At 42.9% G+C, this 24,441-nt stretch overlaps 1 protein-coding gene across 3 annotated transcripts in view; it reads left to right on the top strand.

Moving 5' to 3' along the window:
• The window catches only part of NUP85 (nucleoporin 85), a 46,654-nt gene that overhangs the window by 2,569 nt on the left and 19,644 nt on the right, over positions 1–24,441 (top strand). Inside the window, exons 2-8 of one of the 3 annotated variants that reach the window (XM_038546622.1) lie at positions 1,864–1,980; positions 13,831–13,924; positions 16,812–16,974; positions 19,360–19,430; positions 21,315–21,358; positions 22,532–22,601; positions 24,036–24,157. In XM_038546622.1, the coding sequence (XP_038402550.1) occupies positions 13,855–13,924; positions 16,812–16,974; positions 19,360–19,430; positions 21,315–21,358; positions 22,532–22,601; positions 24,036–24,157 (540 nt within the window). In that variant the 5' untranslated portion in view covers positions 1,864–1,980; positions 13,831–13,854. Of the gene's footprint in view, positions 1–1,863; positions 1,981–9,879; positions 10,177–13,830; positions 13,925–16,811; positions 16,975–19,359; positions 19,431–21,314; positions 21,359–22,531; positions 22,602–24,035; positions 24,158–24,441 lie in introns of those variants that run through there. The other 2 variants (XM_038546621.1, XM_038546620.1) reach the window with 2 other exon arrangements.

Below are 24,441 nucleotides of genomic sequence, written 5' to 3'. Positions count from 1 at the left end.
CAGGGAATGAACATGCTGTGCCAGGTACCATAGAGAAAGAAAAATGGTATCCTTGCTCTCCTGAACCTATGTCTTCTGTTGCCATTACATATCCTCCTAGCCTAATAAGATGGGAAAACCATCAAAATGGAATATATCATGTTAAACTTACCCTTATTAATATAGGAGGGCCTCCAAAAATCAAATGGTTGTTTAGTCATTAGTATTTGGGTGACAGGTGTGTCTTACAATATCCTTCCTCTCCAAAATTATGCTAAATTACAAAATCACCTCCAGGCAAAGGAGGAGATCCTATTAAAAAGTAGTTAAGCATATTCAAATGTGTGAGCAATATATATTCCAATGGCAGAGTGGAATTCTGTGAACTGAACCTAGGGAATCTACTAAAGTTGTATAGTGAGAATCTCTTTCCAATTTCCAGCAGGGGGAAATGTGAGAAGATAGAAACTTTCCAACATAAAGTTTCTCCCTCCATCATTTTTATAGAGGTGGGAAAGAGGGTGGCTGTGCTCTGGAAAAGAGTGCTTTAGAGTGAGAAAATAAAAGGGGTAGTAGATACAGAAAAGAACAATGGTCGGTGTTCATTGAGTGATTATTACCTGGGGATTCAGTGCTAAGTCCTTGACCCTCACAAAACCTCTATTATTGTCCCTATTTTACAGATGAAGAAAATGAGACATAGAAAGGTTGGGCAAGGGCAGCCTGGGTGGCTCAGCAGTTTAGCGCCACCTTTGGCCCAGGGCGTGATCCTGGAGACCCTGGATGAGTCCCACATCAGGCTCTCTGCATGGAGCCAGCTTCTCTCTCTGCCTGCCTCTACCTCTCTGTGTGTGTCTCTTATGAATAAATAAGTAAAATCTTTGGGGAGCCCTGGGTGGCTTAGCGGTTTAGCGCCGCCTGCAGCCCAGGGCATGATCCTGGAGACCCAGGATCGAATCCCATGTCAGGCTTCCTGCATGGAGCCTGTCTCTCTCTCTCTCTCAAATAAATAAATCTTTTTTTTTAATATATTTTTTAAGTCTTTATTTATTTATTCATAGAGATGCAGAGAGAGAGAGAGAGGCAGAGACACAGGCAGAGGGAGAAGCAGGCTCCATGCAGGGAGCCTGACGTGGGACTCGATCCCAGGACTCCAGGATCACGCCCCGGGCTGCAGGCGGCGCTAAACCGCTGCGCCACCGGGGCTGCCCTCAAATAAATAAATCTTAAATAAATAAATAAACTTAAAAAAAAAGTAAAATCTTTAAAGAAAAAAGAAGAAAGTCTGGGCAACTTGGTCACCCCGCTTGAAATCGAAGAGCCAGGGATGCCTGGGTGATTCAGTGGTTAAGCATCTGCTTTCAGCTCAGGGCGTGATTCCAGAGTTCTGGGATCGAGTCCCACATCGGGCTCCCTGCATGGAGCCTGCTTCTCCCTCTGCCTGTGTCTCTACCTCTCTGTCTCTCATAAATAAATAAAATCTTAAAAAAAAAAAAAAAAAGGAAGAGCCAGAATCCTGTTGAACTCGGCTTTCCTTTTTTTTTTTTTTTTTTTTTTTTAAAGATTTTATTTATTCATTCATGAGAGACACAGAGAGAAGGTAGAGACATAGGCAGGCTCCTTGCAGAGATCCTGATGTGGGACTCGACCCCAGAACTCTGGAATCACACCCTGGGTCAAAGGCAGACAGACGCTCAACCACTGAGCCACCCAGGCAGCCCAAACTTGGGCTTTCCAACTCAGAACCCAATGCTTAGTTACTGTAGGACTGCATATAGATCCCTATGGAAGGAAGAGAGAAAACAAGCAGAAAAAAAATCGTAGAATAGTGCCAGGAGCACCAGTTGTTTTGACTTAAATTTTTGCTTGACTGTCTCTCACCAGAATGAAAGTTCCATGAAAGCAGAGACCTGTCTGTCTCATTTGCAGTTTTATCTACAACACCTTGGGCCCTTCCTGGATCCTGAAGGATGAGAGAAGTGGTGAGAAAGGAATCCTGTGGTGAGCGTTTTTACCATTATGAGTTGAGTAGGGGGTGCCTGGGTGGCTCAGCTGGTTAAGCATCTGCTTTTGGCTCAGGTCCTGGGATCCAGCTTCCCACTCCCCCCACCCTGCCCTGGGATGAAGCCCCGTGCCTGACTCCCTGCTCAGTGGGGAGTCTGCTTCTTTCCCGCCCCTCCTTCTCCCCATGCTCATTCTCTCTCTCTCACAAAAATAAATAAAATCTTTAAAAAAAAAAAAAAAAGGAGTTAAGTAGGAACTTGGACAAGAAAGGCCTCATTCCTCTAGAAATCTAATTTAGGGCAGCCCCAGTGGCGCAGCGGTTTAGCGCCGCCTGCAGCCCGGGGCATGATCCTGGAGACCCTGGATGGAGTCCCATGTCGGGCTCTCAGCATGGAGCCTGCTTCTCCCTCTGCCTCTCTCTCTCTCTCTCTCTGTGTGTCTCTATGAATAAATAAATAAAATCTTAAAAAAAAAAGGAAATCTAATTAAATATCAATAATTGGTATAGGAGGGTAAGTAAGGGTAGGGCGGACCTGCCAGAAGGTACTCCTCAGGGCCAGCTGCCAAAGATAAAACAATATTCCTACAAGGGGTAAGAAAACAAGAATCACAGAGTCTTGTTTAGAGCTTTAAGTCTTTGCCAAAAACCCTAAGAAACACATAACTGAATTTATAGCACTGACAACTAAAACGTGTAGTTTATAACATCAAATTTCCTTCACATTCTAACAAAGGTTAGTTGAGTACTTGAGCTATCTCTGTGAACACTGCAGGAACACTGAATACTGAATGCCTAAATACTACAGGAAATCTGGAGGCAGAATGGTGATATTATAGAAAACTTCCAACTTTCTATCTTTGCGTCACGGCAAAGATGGGACTTAAGATAGTGCCAACAGTCAAAGCCAAGAACCTGCTATATTGCACTTTAAATGTGTCAGCTGGGGTATAACTGTAGGGAAATATTGTCCCACTTCACAATATCATATATCACTGTCTAGTAATATACATATTGCACACACATAACTCAGAGGATGGCCCTGTAAGTTTTTTGAGGGTAGTTGTCATTGCTATTCACTTTTGTAGTCTCAGCAAGTAACAAAGTCCTGAGAACCAGTGATCGATACATGGTTATTGACATAGTGATGGTAACAGTATTTTGTCATGAGAATACTAAAAATGCCTACATTGGGTTTCCTGAATGCAATTTTTACACTGGAATGACAATTTCTTCTAATTCCATTAACATTCCAGTCCTCCTCTGTCCATTACTGAATTCAAGTAGGGCCCAGTGACTGGAGACTATTTCATAAAATGAACAGAAACAAATCGAGCAAGGCTTGTATTTTGCAGTCGTGCCAGATATAGGTGATACCTATACTTTTCAAGCTCCTTTTTAAAAAAAAAAAAAAAGACTCTATTTATTCATGAGAGACACACAGAGAGAGGCAGAGTGAGAAGCAGGCTCCATGCAGGGAGCCTGATGTGGGACTCGATCCTGGGTCTGGGACCATGCTCTAAGCCGAAGGCAAAAGGTCAACCACTGAGCCACCAGGCGTCCCTTCCAGCTCCTTTTTGTGATTGATCACTCTCACCCTGAGGTAGAGAAGAGAGCTGAAAGAATGGTTCTCAAAGGGTGGTTGCTTGGGCAACAATATCACCTATATTTGTGAATTTAGTAGAAGTGCAAATACCTGGGTGCCACCCTAGACCTATTGAGAAAGCAGCTCTGGTAATGGAGAGGACAAGTCAGTGATTGAACAAGCACTCTAGGTAATTCTGACTCTCACTGAAATTTAAGAGCCACAAGGCTAGAGCAGCTTTTATTCCTCCAATAGTTAGTCACATTTATGATTTTGTTTCTCAACTTGAAGTCCTCTGTGGTCAGGTATTATTGGGGCTATAAAGCAAATTTTCACAAACAAGACCTTATTCGTATATGTGTACATATGTATGTATCAATATATGTATATATGTACATATTTAAAACATGTATCAGGAAAGGATTTTTATTTTTTTAATTTAATTTTTAATTTTTTAAAGATGTTATTTATTTATTGATGAGACACACACAGAGAGAGAAGCAGAGACACAGGCAGAGAGAGAGGCAGGCTCCATGCAGGGAGCCTGATGTGGGACTCAATCCCGGGATTCCAGGATCACGCCCTGGGTTGAAGGCAGGTGCTAAACCGCTGAGCCACCCAGGAATCCCTAATTTTTATTTTTTTTTATTTAATTGTTTTTTTAAGTAGGGTCCACACCCAGGGTGGAGCCGAATGAGGGGCTTGACTTTAGAAACTTGAGCTCAAGACCAGGGCTGAAGTCAAGAGTCAGATGCTCAACTGACAGTCACCCAAGTGCCCCAGAGAATTATTTTTATTTTTATTTATTTATTAAATTTTTTTAAATAAAGATTTTATTTATTTATTCATGATAGACATAGAGAGAGGCAGAGACAAAGGCAGAGGGAGAAGCAGGCTCCATGCCGGGAGCCTGATGCGGGGACTCGATCCCAGGACTCCAGGATCGCACTCTGGGCCAAAGGCAGGTGCCAAACCGCTGAGCCACCCAGGGATCCCTATTTTTATTTATTTTTAAGGATTTTATTTATTCGTGAAAAACATAGAAAAAGTCAGAGACACAGGCAGAGTGAGAAGCAGGCTCCATCCAGGGTGCCCGATGTGGGGCTGGATACCCGGTCAGGATCACGCCCTGGGCTGAAGGCAGTGCTAAACTGCTGAGCCACCGAGCTGCCCCTGGGAATTATCTTTAAAGAGCAAAAATTGGGATCCTTGGGTGGCGCAGCAGTTTAGCGCCTGCCTTTGGCCCAGGGCGCGATCCTGGAGACCCGGGATCGAGTCCCACGTCAGGCTCCTGGTGCATGGAGCCTGCTTGTGTCTCTGCCTCTCTCTCTCTCTCTGTGACTACCATTAAAAAAAAAAAAAAAAAAATTAAAGAGCAAAAATTTAGGGGCTGACTCAGTCGGTAGAGCATGGAACTCATCTTGGGGTTGTGGGTTCAAGCCCTCCACAAGGCCTATCTCAGGACTCAGAGATCATGACCTGAACCGAAATCAAGAGTCTAGTGCTTAACTGACTTGCCTCCCAGGTGCTCCTTATCTCAATTTTAATTTGGTCTTTATCCACATGTAAATATCTTCATGATTGTAGAAATACTAATTGTAGAAAATTTTTTGGTCTACTTTGGAATTTAAAATCATCTGGTAAACATGCTAAATGATGACTTTTTCTTTTTTTTTAATTTTAATTTTAATTCCAGGTAGTTAACATACGGTGTTATATTAGATTCAGGTGTACAATATAGTAATTCAACAGTTCCCTATAAGAGATGACTTTTTTTGATGATTAGTTAATAATACTCCACTAGTTTTTTTTTTTTTTAAGATTTTGTTTTTTGGGTGCCTGGGTGAGTCAGTTAAGTGTCTACCTTTGGCTCAGGTCATGATCCCAGGGCCTCAGGATTGAGACACATGTCAGGGTCCCTGCTCAGCCTGATGGAGCCTTGATTCTCCCATTTTCCTCTGCCTCCTCCCCCGTGCTCATTCTCTTTTATTCTCTCAAATAAATAAATTAAATCTTTAAAAAAATATTTTATTTTTAAGTAATTCCTACAATGTGGGGCTCATACTCATGACCCTGAGACCAAGAGTCATATGCTCTACCCACTGAGCCTACCAGGCACCCTTCTCTGCTAGTCTTTTGTTCTACATAAATATTGATAGATACCTTTTATTTTTTACACAATTTTACTTTTATCTTTATAAAATTTTGCTACAATTACAATTACCTTTTAATGAATTCATAAGCCTTTTGTAACTGTGAGACAGACTACTTCCTGTTTTTTTTTTTGGTCGTTATTCAAAATGTCCTTCTTGAATACTTCCTAGAAGTACAATTATGGGGACAAAAAAGGTGAACATATTAAAATATCTTTAGACTTTTTTTTTTTTAAAGCTGGCTTTTATTTTTTTATGATAGTCACAGAGAGAGAGAGAGAGAGAGAGAGAGGCAGAGACCTAGGCAGAGGGAGAAGCAGGCTCCAGGCACCAGGAGCCCGACGTGGGACTCGATCCCGGGTCTCCAGGATCACGCCCCCGGCCAAAGGCAGGCGCTAAACCGCTGTGCCACCCAGGGATCCCTAGACTTTTTTTTTTTTTAAGATTTTATTTATTTATTCATGAGACAGAGAGAGAGAGAGAGAGAGAGAGAGAGAGGCAGAGACACAGGCAGAGGGAGAAGCAGGCCCTATGCAGGGAGCCTGACGTGGGACTCGATCCCGGACCTCCAGGATCATGCCCCGGGCTGCCAACTTTAGACTTTTCCATGTTGTTCATAGTTCTTCCAAATAACTGAACAATTTCATAGCTATTATATTTACTTAGTTGTTCCTCTAGGGTTGAAGATCTATACCAGCAATTCTTAGCAGCAGTGATTTTGTCCGCTAGGGAACATTGGGGATATCTAGAGACATTTGCAGTTGTCACAATTGTTGAGAGGTATCATTAGCATCTAATGGGTAGAAGCCAGGAATTTTGCTCAACTTCTTGCAGCGCATAGGACAGCCCTCACAACATAGAATTTTACTGTCCAAAATGCCAGTAGTGTGGAGGTTGATTTTTTTTTTTTTTTTTTAAGATTTTATTGGGTGCCTGGCTGGCTCAGTCAGCAGAGCATGCAAGTCTTGATCTCAGGAGTTGTGAGTTCGAGCCCCACGTTGGGTGTAGAGATTTCTTAAATAAAAGCTTTTATTTATTTATTTTTAATAAAGATTTTATTTATTTATCCATGAGAGACACAGAGACATAGGTAGAGGGAGAAGCAGGCTCCATGCAGGGAGCCCAGCCCGATGCAGGACTGGATCCTGGGACTCCAGGATCACGCCCTAGGCCCAAGGCAGGCGCTAAACCGCTGAGCCGCCCAGGGATCCCCAGGCTTTTTTTTTTTTTTTTTTTTTTTTATGATAGTCACAGAGAGAGAGAGAGAGAGAGAGGCAGAGGGAGAAGCAGGCTCCATGCACCGGGAGCCCGACGTGGGATTCGATCCCGGGTCTCCAGGATCGAGCCCTGGGCCAAAGGCAGGCACAAAACCGCTGCGCCACCCAGGCGTTCCTGAGAATGATTCTTAGTTTGACTTTGGAGTGACTGAAAATGATTTTTAGTTGGGACTTTTGTACAATAAGTATGTTTTGTTTTAGGAGATTTTGATTCCAGAAATATTTTATTGTCTTCCTTGGGTTCTGATATATCTCAGGTTGAAGTTTCTCTTGCATAAATGAGACTCTTCAGTCTAGATACAGGAATTTAGGAGTTAAACCAAGGAATATAAGGAAAGGAGGAGCCTGAGAAGGATGAAGACATAAAGATTTGTATATTGATTGTTTTTCCAAAAGTATTCATTTATGATTATATGTAAGAAAAAGAGAATATGTAAACTATGTAATTAAACCTCATTCTTGGAAGCACATTGAGAGGGGCTAGGAGGAAGAAAAAGATCCATAGATAGAATAACTTTTTGCTCTTAGGCTAAAATATGTTTCCAATACTTTCCCCCAGTATTATCTAGCTCTACGTCAGACAATTTCAGTGCCTGTTATTTTCAAATGAGAGTTGACTTTTTACTTGTTTTTTTAATCTTTAAGTAATCTCCATACTCAACATGAGGGTGAACTCACAACCTCAAGATCAAGAGTCATATGCTCTACCGACAGAGCCAGCCAAGCACCCTTTCAAATGGCAATCTTAAAATATGAAGAAACTGTAGTACTAAAATTCTCCAAGGTCTTTTGTCATTCAAATAGTTTTTTTTTTTTTTTCCCCCCTCAGGTCTCTCTTTGAGAAAGGTGTCTTTCTTTTTGGTCTTTTATCCTATTATTTTTTTCTTTCTCCTCATCCTACTCCCTAGAATAATTTTTTCTGAAGGAAATTAGGCATGATTTCTATCAATGTCTTATTAAGTCTGACTTTTAACTTCTGCTGCTGGGAGAATTTTGAATAGCCAGAGCAGATACGGTAACCAGTTTTTTTTTTTTTTTAAGATTTTATTTATTCATTCATGAGACATAGAGAGAGGCAGAGACACAGGCAGAGGGAGAAGCAGGCTCCATGCAGGGAGCCCGATGTGGGACTTGATCCCTGGTCTCCAGGATCCCACCCTGGGCTGAAGGCGGCGCCAAACCGCTGAGCCACTGGGGCTGCCCTCAGTTTTTAAATTTTTTTTTTTTTTTTTTTTTAATTTATGATAGTCACAGGGAGAGAGAGAGAGAGAGAGGCAGAGACATAGGCAGAGGGAGAAGCAGGCTCCATGCACCAGGAGCCCGATGTGGGATTCGATCCCGGGTCTCCAGGATCGCGCCCTAGGCCAAAGGCAGGCGCTAAACCGCTGCGCCACCCAGGGATCCCTGCCCTCAGTTTTTAAAACTGATTTGCTATTGAATGTTTACTTTTCATTTTTAAAAATATTTAATTATTATCATTTTTAATTTTTATTTTTTTGGGGGGAGAGAGAGAGGGAGAGACTGAGCATGGTAGGGGAGGCAGAGGAAGAGGGAGAGAGAATCTTAAGCAGGCTCCATGCTAAGTGCAGAGCCCAACGTAGGGCTTGATCTTCCGATCCTGAAATTATGACCTGACCAAAATCAAGAGTCTGACACTTAACCCATTTTGCCACCCAGGGGCCTCAATATTTGATTTTTAAGTAAGCTCGACACCCAGTGTGATCAAGAGTCACATGTTAAAAAATAAAAAAAAATAAAAAAAAAAAGAGCTGCAGGCTTTACTGACAGAGTCAGCCAGGCACCCCCTTGAATGTTCATTTTACTTTTCAGAAAATATTAGGCCTCTTTTTACTCCCAGGAAATGGACATGAATGCTTTTCTCAGACATCATAACCACAGCACTGATGTTAGAAACACTCAAATCAGTGTAACTCTGTGAAACATTTGGAAAATGCATCAAGACATAGTAGGTAGAACTGTGGAATTTTGTGCAAAACTACATTAAAGTTCATCCTATGGATAGCTGTCTTCAGAGACCGGGATTTTTTTTTTTTCCTTTGCTTAATCTGTACCTCAATATAATAAACTATCTGGGTGACAGTGTTTTTCCCAACCACTCCAAGTCGTCTTTTTCTTCCAATTCAAATAGGCCGCTTAGAAGAACCTCCGGGAAGGGAGCGTTTTAGAATTATGTCTTGTTTTCAGATCAAATTTCTAAGTTAAAGCAGCTGCCACATCTTCAGGCAGTTTTTCCTAAGACTTACCTTTAAATTTGGATTTATCTTCAATTCGATCAAAAAGTCGCTTATTTGGGAATTTAGAACCAGTCCTATTTTCTTCCCTGTGTATGTATTTGCTAATACGGTATTCACAAAATCAATCACTCCTTTAAACAACCGGGACACTTCTGAGTTTTCCATAACAAAGGTCTGGGATTCCGTGGTTTGAGTGTCCTTTTCTCCTTTGCTTTGGTGAGATAACAAACCAGTATTTGTATTTCATTAAGCCCAGCTGTCTCGATTTCACAGTTGTTTCGGCCGCATCAATTTTGTACGCGTGCTTTCGAGCGTTTTAGGGCGGGAGTGGCGACGACCGCCTGGATGCACAAGCCCAGTGGGCCGACGGGGATTGGGCAAGGACCGGATACCGTTCAGAGAAGCAGCTGCGCCGAACTTGCAGACCAGACAGGAACGAGAAGAGCTAGAGTCAGGCGACGCCACGGGCTCGCTCACTCGGGAGCCAGGCACTGCACTCGCCTCCGGCCCCAGAGCAGCCGACTCAGCTCGCGCAGGCGCAGTCGCAGTCGCTCCGCGGCTCCCGCCGTCTCCGGGGGCCTTTACCCCGGCCGGTGCCGGGCTGCCCGCGGCGGCGCCTGACCTGGCCGAAGGTTACTGTGAGGACCGGCTACCCCGGCGCTGTTTTCCCTGTCGTGTTGTCGCCCGCCATGAAGGAGGGGCACGTGTAGAGTGTCGCGGAGGGAGGATCGTGGCCGAGAGGAGGGGCCCCTGCCGCGCCGGGGGTTTGGGCCTGCAGGCAGTGCGGGAGGCGCCCGGGAGGGGGTCCTCTCTCGCAGCCGGCTGTGAGCGGGAGGCCTGAGCCGGGAGCTTCGGCGGCCGAGCTCGTTCCAGGCTGCTGAGGCGAGGCGCAATGGAGGAACTCGACGGCGAGCCTACCGTCACGGTAAGGGCGCCTCGCACCGGCCTCGTCTTCGCGGTGTGAGGGTTGTGTCTGCTTCCACCTCCCGCGAGGCTCCCGGCCTCCTCCCTCAGCTTCGCTGCCACAGTTCGGAGGTCCCATTAGCTAGGTGCTCGTGTTTGGGTCGCAGTGGTCGCTGTTTCCCCACATTTTCGTTTACTCAGAAATGCCTGGCTCGGAGGCCTCGCTCCCTCACCCTTTCGTGTCTTCCTGACTTTCCCATCCCACTTCCCTCGCTTTTCCTATTGGACTAGCGCTCTAGTGAGCGGGCACCGACCGAGCAGAGGAACTGGGGCTTTTTTTCTTCCGCAGAACTAAGCTTCGCATCTCAATACCGTGAGCTTGGCTTCTGCCTCTTGTGCCGTGCTGGCCAGGGTTTACTAAAAGTTTTTACTCACTTCGGAAGATTTCTTGTTCTTCTTGTTCTGTTCGCTTTTAGTTCTGTCTGGACTTTAAGAAGAGTGTCAAATGTGAATGATCTATGATTTTCTTTAAACATTTTATTTATTCATGAGAGGCAAAGAGAGGCAGAGACCCAGGCAGGGGGAGAAGCAGGCTCCGTGCAGGGAGCCCCATGAGGGATTCGATCCCAGAACCCCAGGACCACGCCCTCGGCTGAAGGCAGGAGCTAAACCACTGAGCCACTCAGGGATCCCTAATTTATAATGTTTGAAAAGAGATTCGTGGCTTTTTCAATAGGAGATACCTACCATTCTGGAACACACTTTCTTTTTCTCTCAGGTTTATCTCCTCATTTTTCAGATTCAAGAACCAGCACCCTCTTTCTCAAGAAAGCCTTCCCCCTACCTCCCTGACTAGGTCAAATATTAGTCCGTTATTGACTTGTTCTGCACCTCTTAGCTCTTGGTCAGTTATAAGCCTCACTAAATTGCAGGTTGTCTGATCTTGTATTTTTGCTTTTTAGAAGGTTGAGTTGCCTGCAGTTTTCAGCGAAAGCCATCAGGTGGCAAAAGGGTGTCTGACAAAAACCAAAGATTAAAGGTGGGGGTCGTTTCAAAGCTAACTGGACAAAAGGAGACACGAGATCATAAATAGCAGTTAACTTGGGTTGTTGTTACTCTATAAAACTTACTGCTGTTAAGTGTTAAATTTTTAAGACCTATATAAAGTACTTTATTACATATCAAGGGCTATGTCAGTGTCAGTTGGAAGAAAAATCAGAATATCAGAATCACTGGAACGTTTTCAGACTATGTGTCATCTTGCCTTTCTCTCCTCCACTTATGTCAGAATCTTTGGATGGGGGCACTTTTCCAGTAACCTGCACAATCCTGGGGAGCCACTACGTTAATATTGAGCCATGATAATTAGCTATGCTTTACAAATTAAATGAAGATGATCTAAGCTTTTTTTTTTTTTAAGATTTTATTCATTTAAAAGCAAAAGATTTTATTTCAGAGAGCACAAGCAGGTAAAGGAGCAGAGAGAGAGAGAAGGGGGTGGGGAGGGAGGGAGGGAGGGAGGGAGGGAGGGAGGGAGGGAAAAAGAAGCAAGCTCCCCACAGAGCAGGGAGCCTGACACAGGGCTTGATCTTAGGATCCTGAAAACATGATCTGAGCCAAAAGCAGACAGTTAATGGACTGAGCCACTCAGGTGCCCCAATCTAAATTTATTTTTTAACACCAGTAGTGATGATGGACTTGTGATAGCTCAGATCCACACTGGTGTTAAGGAGACCAGATAGGAAACAGGCCTGGGCGGAAGGTGGCACTAAACTGCTGAGCCACCCGGGCTACCCTATTTATTATTTTTTAAAGATTTTATTTATTTATTCATGAGAGACACAGAGAGGCAGGGACCCAGGCAGAGGGAGAAGCAGGCTCCCTGTGGGGAGCCCGATGAGGGACTCCATCCCGGGACTCCAGGATCACGACCTGGGCTGAAGGCAGATGCCCAACCGTTGAGCCACCTAGGCATCCCACGTACCATATTTTTAAAAATAATGAATTGTAAGACTTCTTTTTATATTCTATATATCAAATACGTGTTTTATCCCAGTCTGTGGCTTCCCTTTTCATTTTCTTAATTCTATCTTTTTAACAGCAAAAGCTTAATTTTGATGTCCCGGATTATAAGTTGTTCTGTAGTTTGTGCTTTTTGTGTCCTATCTTTTCTTTAAGATCAAAAAGGTTTTCTACTGTGCTTTTCCAATTTTACAGATTTTACTCTATGTTTGTGTCTAATTTGTGTTTTGTCTATGGTGTGAGGTTTATTTTTTGCATATAGATACTCATTTCCTTCAGCACCACTGTGCGTAATACTTCCCCCTTGCCTGGCCTATTCATCCATTAAGAATCTGCTAAAAAATCCTCTTTTGTGTTTATCTCTGTCTTAGCATTGCTCCACTTTTCTTACTGCCTGTTTATTGGACTTCTCAGTAGACTACTAGCTTTTGGAGGGCAGAAACTGTATTCTAACATTGTTGTATTTCTAGAGCACAGTACAGAAAAAGGCTTACTAGACATTGCTTAGTTGTTGGATGACTGCATTAGCCCTTTCTGAGAACTGACTGCACTTGTCTTGAGACCAGAATATTGCCAGCCAAATTTATTCTCTGGCAAAAATGTTTATGGAGTGCCAACTTTGTGCCAGGGTCTCTTCTAGGCAGTGAACAAGAATCCTGGAATCCCCTCCCCTTGCAAGCTTTTATGTATTTATAGGACAGATAACCATGTAGGAGAGTCATTTCAGGCACTGAAGAAATGCTGTTGTAGTCATATGAGAGTTGATGGTGACTTGGGTTAGACTGCTAGACTTGGTAAGTGGTTGGATTCAGGCTTATTTAAGAGTAGAACGGGATTTACTGATTAGACAAAGGTCGTAAGGAAAAGAGAAGAATCGAAGATTGCTCCTAACAGTTTGGGAAAGGCTTTGTCCTGGTGGGAGAGACTTGGACGTGAGCACCAAGAATCCTTTTTGGTTCTGTTGTTATGGATATAGCTCTAGAGGTTAGGTAATCTATAAAGGTGTGAATTAGGTAGTTGAGTATATAAGGCTGAGGCCCAAAGGGGTTGATCTGAGTTGGGGAGAAAAAGTCTTCATTAAAGAGATGGCACAGAAGACATGGTATTGGAGGGCTCCTTTTAGTAAGTAAACAGTTGAGTTTATTTTTTATTTTTTAATTTTTTTTTAATTTATTTATTTATGATAGTCACACACGGGGCGGGGGGGGGGGGGCGGGCAGAGACATAGGCAGAGGGAGAAGCAGGCTCCATGCAGGGAGCCCAATGTGGAACTCGATCCTGGGACTCCAGGATCATGCCCTGAGCCAAAGGCAGATGCCCAACCACTGAGCTACCCAGGTGTCCCATCCTTTTTATTTTTTTAAAATCCTCTTTTTCTAAACTATAGATTACTAAATTATATATAGTAATTGATTAAGGGCAGCTTTCCTTTATATCAACACTTGCAAAGTGGCAGGCTGGGTTGAGGTGCCTGGCAAAGCTCACTTGCTTATTCAGGGTTTAACACACTAGCTGATCTCAACCACACTCAGCTGTATATACATAGATCAGCTCTTAACTTTCATAACCATTTATTTCTAGGGTTATACTTGCAAATCAATTGAAAGCAAAGGCTCTAGTTAAAATAACAGTGTCTGTACCTTTATTTTACTAGTTGATTCCAGGAGTGAATTCCAAGATGAAGCAAATGTGTTTTGACTGGGGTCCAGGGGAGATGCTGGTGTGTGAAACCTCCTTCAACAAAAACGGTAGGTTTTTTTCCCTTATTCTCTCAGATTTAACTAACTGCGGCAGTTGAACAAACTTTGTACCATTTTCATTTTTGGAACCTTAGTTAAGATTTTTTTTTTTCTAAAGATTTTATTTATTTATTCATGAGAAACACACAGAGAGGCAGAGACACAGGCAGAGGGAGAAGCTGACTCCATGCAGGGAGCCCGACGCGGGACTTGATCCCAGGACTCCAGGATCAGGCATTTGGGCTGAAGGTGGCGCTAAACCGCTGAGCTACCCGGCTGCCCAAGTTGTTTAAGATTTTGATTCATTTATGAGATGTGGCAGATGTTGACTCTAAGGAAAAAAATTAATAATTTTTGTGGTGTGCCTTCATATTTAAAAATTTCAAGTTTTTTCCCATTCTTGACCAGAATGACTAAATTCCCTTCACAGTAGCTCCCGTACGGTGAAACCTTAGTTCTCCTAGCCCTTACCTTTGTATTATTGTGAATTTGATGAATTCTTATGGCTATTGATACAAAGCACAAAAGATCTGGAGGGTGAAATGGCTCTTCCTTGTTCTCTAAGCTCCTTCAGGTTTTGGACATGGATCTTTTCTTCCTGTGACAGACTCCTCTAGTAGCAAGATAAGGCTACATTTTGACATTTGATTTTGCTTTCTCCTTTTCAAGAGAAGTCTCTGCAAATGTTGAAGAGATTTTTTTTGCAAATCTTCGACATGTTCTTTATCCAAATGTGGAGATTTTCCTCTTTTATAAAGAGGAGATTGATCTAATGAAAGTCTTATAATTTTGGCAAATCATGGGGTGTGCAGTTCATGCAATTTTGAAGTGCTATATAGTTTTTTTTTTTTTTAATTTATGATAGTCACAGAGAGAGAGAGAGAGAGAGAGAGAGAGAGAGGCATAGACATAGGCAGAGGGAGAAGCAGGCTCCATGCACTGGGAGCCCGACGTGGGATTCGATCCCGGGTCTCCAGGATCGCGCCCTGGGCCAAAGACAGGCACTAAACCACTGCGCCACCCAGGGATCCCCCATGAAGTGCTATAGTTAAAAAAATTTTTTTCGACGTGATTTTCCTTGATTTTATTGTTGACCGTTGTCCCTGATGTTGCCAAATATTTATGGGATATTTTGGTATTAAAGATCTCAAGCTTGGCAGAACTGTAGAAGCTGCCAAAGGGACAATTGCTTAGAATAGAACCTTCTTTGAATATGTCTGGCCTCTTTTCATACTTCATGGGAAAGCTTATCAGCATTTTTAGTTTGTCCTCGATTGTTGGAAACATGAGGTTTTCTGTTTATGTCTGTTGAAATCTCATTAGAGACAAGCCATTGAACATCATCAGCTTGTTCAAGAAGCTGTTATATAAGGAATTTCCACAAGTTGGTGGTTTATAATTTATCATTATAGAGCCTTTTTATCACTGTTCCAAAATATTTTAGTCAACTCTTGATTCTTTGTTTTAGGAGTAATGGCAGTACAAAATAATATAGAAATAATATTTATTTGAATTTGAGATTATATAAAATTTCAGCTGTAAGTTTATCTTTTTTTAGGCTATTTGTTTATTTGAGAGAGAGAGAGCCCTGAAGCATGCTCATGCAAGGAGGGAGGGGCCTAGGGAGCTGAAGAAGCAGACTCGCAGAGCAGGGAGCCCAACCCAGTGTTCCATCCCAGGACTCTAGAATCATGACCTGAGCTGAAGGCAGATGCTTAACTGACTGAGCCTCCCAGGCACCCCTTGGCTGTAGGTTTATCTTATTTATTGAGTTATACATAGCTAATATTAAGTGACTTTAATTTTTTTCAATATATGTCAATTGATGGAGGGAAAAAGTAGTTCCAAAATAAGTTCAAGGGATCCCTGGGTGGCGCAGCGGTTTAGCGCCTGCCTTTGGCCGAGGGCGTGATCCTGGAGACCCAGGATCAAATCCCACGTCAGGCTCCCTGTGCATGGAGCCTGCTTCTCCCTCTGCCTGTGTCTCTGCCTCTCTCTCTGTGTGTCTCTCACGAATAAATAAATAAAATCTTAAAAAAAAAAAAAAAAAATAAGTTCAAGTCCCGTGTTGGGCCTACAGCTTGCATTTATTTATTTATTTATTTATTTATTTATTTATTCATTCATTCATTCATTCATTCATTCATACATTCATACAGAGTGAGCATAAGCAGGTGGAACGTCGGAGAGAGAGGGAGCACCAGGCTCCCTGCTGAGCAGGGAGCTTGATGTAGGGGTCAATCCCAGGGTTCTGGAATCTTGACCTGAGCTGAAAGCAGATGTTTAACTGGCTGAGCTACCAGGCACCCCTTATTTTATTTTTTTAAAAGATTTTATTTTTAAGTAATCTCTATACCCAATGTGCAGCTCAGACTCACAACCCCAAGATAAAGAGTTGGACACTCTCCTACCCACTGAGCCAGCCAGAGCTTGCTTTAAAAAAATGAAAGAAAAAGTAAATTAATTAAAAAAAAACAACAGTAAAATACATAAGCCAGTGAGTTGAGGAGTAAAAGTCTGAGAGTAAACATTCATATTTAAGCAATTTACATGTAAATAATTGATAAATGATAATCATACTTTTTTGGGGGATAGAGGCGGGAGTGTGAGTGGGGCGTGGGGAACAGAGGGAGAAGGAAGAGAATCTTAGGCTCCATACTCAGCATAGAGGCCAATGTAGGGCTCAGTCTCACAACCCTCAGATCATGACCTGAGCCAAAGTCAAGAGTTAATTGCTTAACTGACTGATCTACCCAGACACCCCAATTTATACTTTAAAAATGAAATCAACAGCAAAGAAGCTGAAGCTTTTGTAATTAGATAACTCATTTTAAAATTTAAAGTGAGTTTTTGTATGAGGGTTATAATGATTGATACTAAAATTTTCCTGTTTCAGAAAAATCAGAGACCGAACCAGGCTGCCCCTTTATCTATATCATTCGAAAGGATATAGATGTTTACTCTCAGATCTTGAGAAAACTCTTCAATGAATCCCATGGAATCTTTGTGGGCCTCCAGAGAATTGAAGAAGAATTGACTGGAAAATCCAGAAAAGCACAGTAAGTAGGCTGCTAATGGGTGTTGAAGTCCAAAACTAAATTGTGAAAGCCAAATGAAATGTGTTGTCTTCTTTCTTTCTTTTCTTTCTTTCTTTTCTTTCTTTTCTTTCTTTTCTTTCTTTCTTTCTTTCTTTCTTTCTTTCTTTCTTTCTTTCTTTCTTTCTTTCTTTCTAGAAAGAGCAAGTACACGGTGGGGAGAGGGTGCAGAAGGGAAGGGAAAAGCGCTCTCCCTTGAGCAGGGAGCCCAAGGCAATGTGGCAGGGCTCGATTTCAAGACCCTGGGACCCTGACCTGTGTTGAAGGTAGCCGCTTAGCCACCTGAGCCACCCAGGTGCCCCTGGAGCTTTTTTATTTTTTAATTAATCAATTAATTAATTAATTCATTCATTCATTCGAGACACAGGCAGAGGGAGAAGCAGGCTCCCCGCAAGAGTGGGACTTGATCCCAGACCCTGGGATCACGCCCTGAGCTGAAGGCAGATACCCAACTGCTGAGCCACCCAGGCATCCCTAAAGATTACATCTTGATAACTAAACCAGTTGCTTTCTTGTGAATGTTTTAGTTTTGTCATTTTCTTTTTCCTTTTTTTTTTTTTTTAAATTTTATTTATTTATGATAGTCACAGAGAGAGACAGAGGCAGAGAATAGGCAGAGGGAGAAGCAGGCTCCTCGCAGGGAGCCCGATGTGGGACTTGATCCTGGATCCCAGGATCACGACCTGAGCCAAAGGCAGGCGCCCAACTGCTGAGCCACCCAGGCGTCCCTCATTTTCTTTTTTAAAGACCTTATTTTGAACTAATTTTGGACTTACAGAAAAGGTAACAAAAATAATAGATTCCTGTGCATCTCTCACCCAGTTTTCTAATTTTTTTTTTTTTTAATTTTTATTTATTTATGATAGTCACAGAGAGAGAGAGAGGCGCAGAGACACAGGCAGAGGGAGAAGCAGGCTCCATGCACCGGGAGCCCGACGTGGGATTCGATCCCGGGTCTCCAGGATCACGCCCCGGGCCAAAGACAGGCGCCAGACCGCTGCGCCACCCAGGGATCCCTCTCACCCAGTTTTCTAACGTTAATATCTACATAGCCATATTATTGTTACTTGAACTAGGAAAATTACACATCAGTGTAAAGTGATTAAAGACTTCATTTGGATTTCCTTTTTTTTTTTTTTTTTTTTTAAGATTTTATTTATTCATGAGATAGAAAGGCAGAAACATAGGCAGAGGGAGAAGCAGGCTTCCTATGGGGAGCCTGATGCAGGACTTGATCTTAGGACCCCGGGATCATGACCTGAGCCAAGGCAGACACTCAACCACTGAGCCACCCAGGTGCTCCTTCATTTGAATTTCACCAGTTATTTCACAAATGCCCTTTTTTCTTTTCTGCATCTCAGGTTGCATTTGGTTTTTATCCCTTAGTCTCTTTCATGACCTTGACACTTTTGAAAAATATCAACCAGTTATTTTGGTGACTGTCCCTCCATTTGGGTTTCTCCAGTGTTTTCTCATGATTGGACAAAGGTGGTGCATTTTTAGTAAGAATACCACAGAACTGGTATGTGTCTTCAGTACATCATGTCATGGGATTCATGATGTTGATGTCTTATACTGGTTTTGTGGACCTTGATTACTTCAGTGGTTTCTACTTGGTTTCTCCACTATGAAGTTACCATCCTTCCCTTTGTGACTAGTAAGTATTTGGAGAAGAAATTTTGAGATTATGCAAATTGTATTTCTCCATGGGCAGCCCCGGTGGCTCTGTGGTTTAGCGCCACCTTCAGCTCAGGGTGTGATCCTGGAGACCCGGGATCGAGTCCCACGTCGGTCTCCCTGCATGGAGTCTGCTTCTCCCTCTGCCTGTGTCTCTGCCTCTCTCTCTTTCTCTCTCTCTCTCTCTCTGAGAGACAGAGAAAAAAAAATAAAAAAAAAAATTTTATTTGAACCACTAGTTTCACTAGTGTCCATCAGTGGATATCATCTTTTTTTTTTTTTTTAAAGATTTTATTTATTCATGAGAGACACCAAGAGAGAGGCAGAGACACAGGCAGAGGGAGAAGCAGGCTCCCTGTGGGGAGCCCCATGTGGGACTTGATCCTGGGTCTCCAGACCACACTCTGGGCTGAAGGCAGGTGCCAAACCTCTGAGCCACCCAGGGATTCCCCCAACAATTAATATGAATTCATGGATATTTATTTTATTGTATGGGTTGTCTCATGTGTTACTCATTTTGATGCTCAAGTTGTTAAAACTTTGGCTGTTAGAAACTCCTTCAGGTTGGTTCCTGTCTTTGAGCAAGCTCCTATCTTCTATTGAGAACTTCCTTCCTTTTTGTCACCACAAGATGCTCCAGGCTCATCTTGTGTGTCATTTCCTTTTTTGTAGATTGGTTCGAGTGAGTAAGAACTACCGCTCAGTCATAAGAGCATGTATGGAGGAAATGCACCAGGTTGCAAGTAAGGATTTTATGTGTGTACATGTGAGAGTAATTGAAATGTTTGGTTATAAATACCGCAAGAGAAAATGTATTTGACTTCACAGTTTAAAACTCTTAACTTTCCTATATAATCCATAATTTTTTGGCAGTTATCTTAAGTACATTTTAAAAAAATATTTTATTTATTTATTTGAGAGAGAGAGCATGAGAACATGAGGGGTAGAGGCAGAGAGAGAAGCAGGCTCCCTGCTAAGCAGGGAGCTCGATGTGGGACTCAATCCCAGGACCGTGAGATGACCTGAGACAAGGGCAGATGCTCAACCCACTGAGCCACTCAGACAGCCCTCTTAATAAGCACATTTTTCAAGTTAGAACATACTGAGTCGAGCAGCCCGGGTGGCTCAGTAGTTTAGCGCCACCTTCAGCCCAGGGCCTGACCCTGGAGACCAGGGATCAAGTCCCATGTCGGGCTCCCTGCATGGAGCCTGCTTCTCCCTCTGCCTGTGTCTCTGCCTCTCTCTCTGTGTCTCTCATGAATAAATAAATAAAATCTTTAAAAACAAAACATACTGAGTCGACAGGTGTGAGACTAGCAGCCAAATTAACAGTCTTTGAAAATCACATTCCTGGTTCTTTAACTTTGGTGATTTATTTATTTATTTTTAAAAGATTTATTTTGAGAGAGAAAGTGTGAGTGTTGGGGGAAGGGCAGAAGGAGAGAGCTTTTTTTTTTTTTTTTTTTTTTTAAAGATTTTATTTATTCATGAGAGACAGAGGCAGAGGCAGAGACACAGGCAGAGGGAGAAGCAGGCTCCATGCAGGAAGCCCGATGTGGGACTCAATTTCAGTACTCCAGGATCATGACCTGAGCCAGAGGCTCAACCATTGAGCCACCCAGGAGTCCCTTAAACAGATTCTGCTGATCATACAGTCTAATTGAGGGCCTGATCTCAAGATGCTGAGATCAGGAACTGAGCAGAAACCAAGAGTTGTTCCTTTAACTGACTGAACCACCCTGGTGCCCCACCCTTTGTGATTTAAAGTAACCATAACCATGAGAGCCACGCCTGGATGCCTGGATGCTGAGTAGTCCTTTTTTTTTTTTTTTTTTTTAAGATTTTATTTATTCATGAGAGACACACAGAGAAAGAGGCAGAGACACAGGCAGAGGGAAAAGCAGACTCCACGCAGGGAGCCCGACGTGGGACTCGATCCTGGGTCCCCAGGATCACGCCCTGGGCTAAAGGCGGCGCTAAACCGCTGAGCCACCCGGGCTGCCCTTATTTTTTTTTTTTTTTTTTAAAGATTTATTTATTTATTCATGAGAGACACAGAGAGAGGCAGAGACACAGGCAAAGGGAGAAGCAGTCCTCATACAGGTAGCCTGATGCGGGACTCGATCCTGGATCCTGTGAGTCTAAGGCAGACACTCAACCACTGAGCCACCCAAGTGTCCCCCCAGAGTAGAGTCTTTTATAACCTGATGGTCTCTTGTTTGCTGTTTGCAGTTGAAAGTGTTGCTTGTAACTTGAGGGCATTGAGTTTGTGAATCACTGATCTGCAACAAAGAGGAAGCATTTTTTAAAATCTGTATTGAAGGGGCTCCTCAGTGGCTCAGTCAGTTAAGTGCCTGACTCTTGGCTTCTTCTCAGGTCATGATCTTAGGGTCCTGAGATGGAGCTTTATATCAGCTTGCACTGAATGTGGAGTCTGCTTAAGATTCTCTCTTCCTCTGCTCCCTCCCCCACCCCTATGCACTCTCAAAAAAAAAAAAAAAAGATCTGTAGTGAAAATGGGTGATCACTAGAGGAAACAAAGGTACAAGCCAAAGAACCTGGTATGTGAAGCTATAACTATGAGAATAAAATTTCAGTGTTCACTTACAATGTTTTGTGTTTGTTAGTTGCTGCCAAAGATCCAGCCAGTGGTCGCCAGTTCAGCAGCCAGGTAAGGGGAGGACCACCTTTGTTGTTCTGCTGGCACCATTATGTCCTTCTGTGTCCTGTGTCTTTTTTTTTTTTTTTTAATTTTTATTTATTTATGATAGTCACACACAGAGAGAGAGAGAGAGAGAGAGGGGCAGAGACACAGGCAGAGGGAGAAGCAGGCTCCATGCACCGGGAGCCCGACGTGGGACTCGATCCCGGGTCTCCAGGATCGCGCCCTGGGCCAAAGGCAGGCGCCAAACCGCTGCGCCACCCAGGGATCCCTGGAACCACCATTTATTATTATAAACTGTACTCAGTTCATGAACCCATATTTTTACTGAGTTGTTTACTTTAGTCGGCACTGGAAGATGACTGAAAGAATTCTCTTTCTTTGGTAGAATCTTGATAATGTTCAAACTCAATAAATACGGACTAGTGCACTATCTTCTAGTGTGCTCTAGTGCACAGTCAGCAAAGCATTTCCACTTATGAATAAGGTAGTCTTTGTGTATGAAAGGATGGTGGGGGAGAGGAGACTGCATATTCCTGAAGGCAGGGTCAAGACCTGATTTATTTTTGGGTCTTTTATTGGATTTGCCTTTTAACAGATTTTTTTAAAACTTTAGTCCCTTGAGTACCAACTTCACAATTTTTGCTGTATCTGTAGAATTCTTAATATTATTTACTGAATATTTTTCTAAAAATCATCTTCCATTTTACTCAGAGCCTCTTTCTATTTTTTTTTTTTATTTTTTTTTTTTATGATAGTCACACACACAGAGAGAGAGAGAGAGGCAGAGACATAGGCAGAGGGAGAAGCAGGCTCCATGCAGCGGGAGCCTGATGTGGGATTCGATCCCGGGTCTCCAGGATCGCGCCCTGGGCCAAAGGCAGGCGCTAAACCGCTGCGCCACCCAGGGATCCCAGAGCCTCTTTCTAAATCATAGTATTCGTGAAGACCATGGGTGTGATGAGATAGTTTAATGTACAGTATAAGAGAATAAAATTAAAACAAGAACCATTAAAATAAAAAGTTCTGAAGTTCTCTCACGGGTTTCCCATAGGGAACATTCAGTAATTATTGAGTTAATAATAAATGACCGTCATATGATTCAAGCCCTGCTTCATTCCTTTGCTCTAAGAAATCTCAGGAATGTTTTCATTTAAAACTTTATCTCCATTTCTTCCTTAGGTCTCCATTTTGTCAGCAATGGAGCTCATTTGGAACCTTTGTGAGATTCTTTTTATTGAAGTAGCCCCAGGTAAGCATGGAATCACCCCTTCACATCATCAAAAGTGTTCCCTTGCCCTTTCCTATTTGTCTTTCCTGCATAGCTGATGAGTTTTATTGCCATGAATGCTCTTTTCATCGTTCTTCATCAGCGTAACCAGCAGAAAGCCGTATGTAACACCCAAAGGAGCCTGCCTGCCGTTTTGTCAGCTATTACAAAAAGTCAGAATGCCTTCTAAAAACCAAAAATGTTGGGCAGATGACCCCTCAAAAAAAGAACAAAAACAAAACCATACTGAACAATGGTGGTGACAAGGGTGGTCAGGATTTATATGATGGACTGGTCAAGCTTAAAAAAGTTCTGGGAGAATCAGGGGAGAGGTGTGGAATGGGTTCTCCCTTCCAGCCTTGGAAAGAACGAACTCTGTCCACTCCTTGATCTCAGACTTCTGGCCTCCAGAAATGTGAAGCAATAAAGATTGGTTGTTAAAATAAAAAAAAATTTAAAAAAGGAAAAGAGTTTTAGGGATGTGAGGAGGGATTAAGTGGTGAGAGGAGAATTCTGTCCCCAGTGATTGGGGCAGGGGCAGCCCTACATGTGAACTGTCCACTCCAAATTATTCCATGTTCTTGAACTAAATTGTGGTCGGTATGGTATCATGGCTTGAGTGGGCTGTCTGTGGAGGTGCGGCAGGCTTTTTTGCATTCTCTTGATGGTTTATGTTTGCTGTTGTCCACAAATGAGTGTTTATAAATAATCTCTGTGCAGTCATAGCTTTTTACTCTTACTCCCACTAAAGCCCTGAGCAATGTGAAACTAAAAATTAGTTGTTTAGTATTTACCTCGTCCAGTATATTTTGAGGGCTGTAGCTATCTATATTTTTATCGTTGTTACATACTTAGCACCTAATCAGTACCAATCCCTACCTGGTCATTTCTTACATAGCCATTGAGTATTGCATAGTAGTGATGAATTCGGAATGGAGGGGGTGGTGAGATGCAGCCCTTTCTTTTTTTTTTTTTTTTAACTTTTTTTTTTTTTTTTTTTAAGATTTTATTTATTTGTTCATGCGAGACACAGGGAGAGGGGCAGAGACCTAGGCAGAGGGAGAAGCAGGCTCCCCACAGATAGCCCAATGCAGGAGTTGATCCCCAAACCCGGGATCACTCCGTAAGCCGAAGGCAGATGTCTGCTCAGCCGGTGAGCCACCCGGGTGTCCCAGATTCAGCCTTTTCAAAGAGTCATGAAAGGTGGAACTTCCTGGCTCAGAGGAAGTATTTGTAAAGGTCCATTTCCTAGCCCAGTCCTTTATTCAGGACCAAAGGGGTGCCTACTTAAGCGAGATCAGCCACTTCCTACATAGTCATTTGTCTGCCGTACATACTCTGTCTGTGCTTGGGAGGTGGAGTTTGCTGCAGATGAAGCTGAGGTTTTTAATGTGTAATGAGAGTCTTTCCTCCCAGCTGGCCCTCTCCTCCTTCACCTCCTTGACTGGGTCCGACTGCATGTGTGTGAAGTGGACAGTTTATTGGCAGATGTCCTGGGCAGTGAGAATCCAAGCAAACATGAGAGCTTTTGGAACTTGGTAAGCATCTCTTGCAGTCTGACCCTCCTGACTTCCACCTTGTATTCTGTTTTTCCCAGTGCTTGTTGGTGGTCCTGAGGATTGCCTTCTGAGCCTTGTTTACACTCAGACTGGCTCTTTGGGTCTGTGATTTATGGAGATGCTCTTAGATCTTTTCTTCTCTGCTCCATAGGAGAGTTTAGCACTAAGTTGTCGTGTAAGAGAAGTAATGCTTTATAAATGTTCCAGTAAGCAGGGAAACTTAATTTCTTTGTGAATCTAAGAAAGAGAAGAAGTGATAAAAC

The sequence above is a fragment of the Canis lupus genome, chromosome 9 (assembly GCF_011100685.1).
Source record: "Canis lupus familiaris isolate Mischka breed German Shepherd chromosome 9, alternate assembly UU_Cfam_GSD_1.0, whole genome shotgun sequence".
NCBI classification, from domain to species: domain Eukaryota; kingdom Metazoa; phylum Chordata; class Mammalia; order Carnivora; family Canidae; genus Canis; species Canis lupus.
This window is presented reverse-complemented; position numbering and strand designations above follow the sequence as displayed.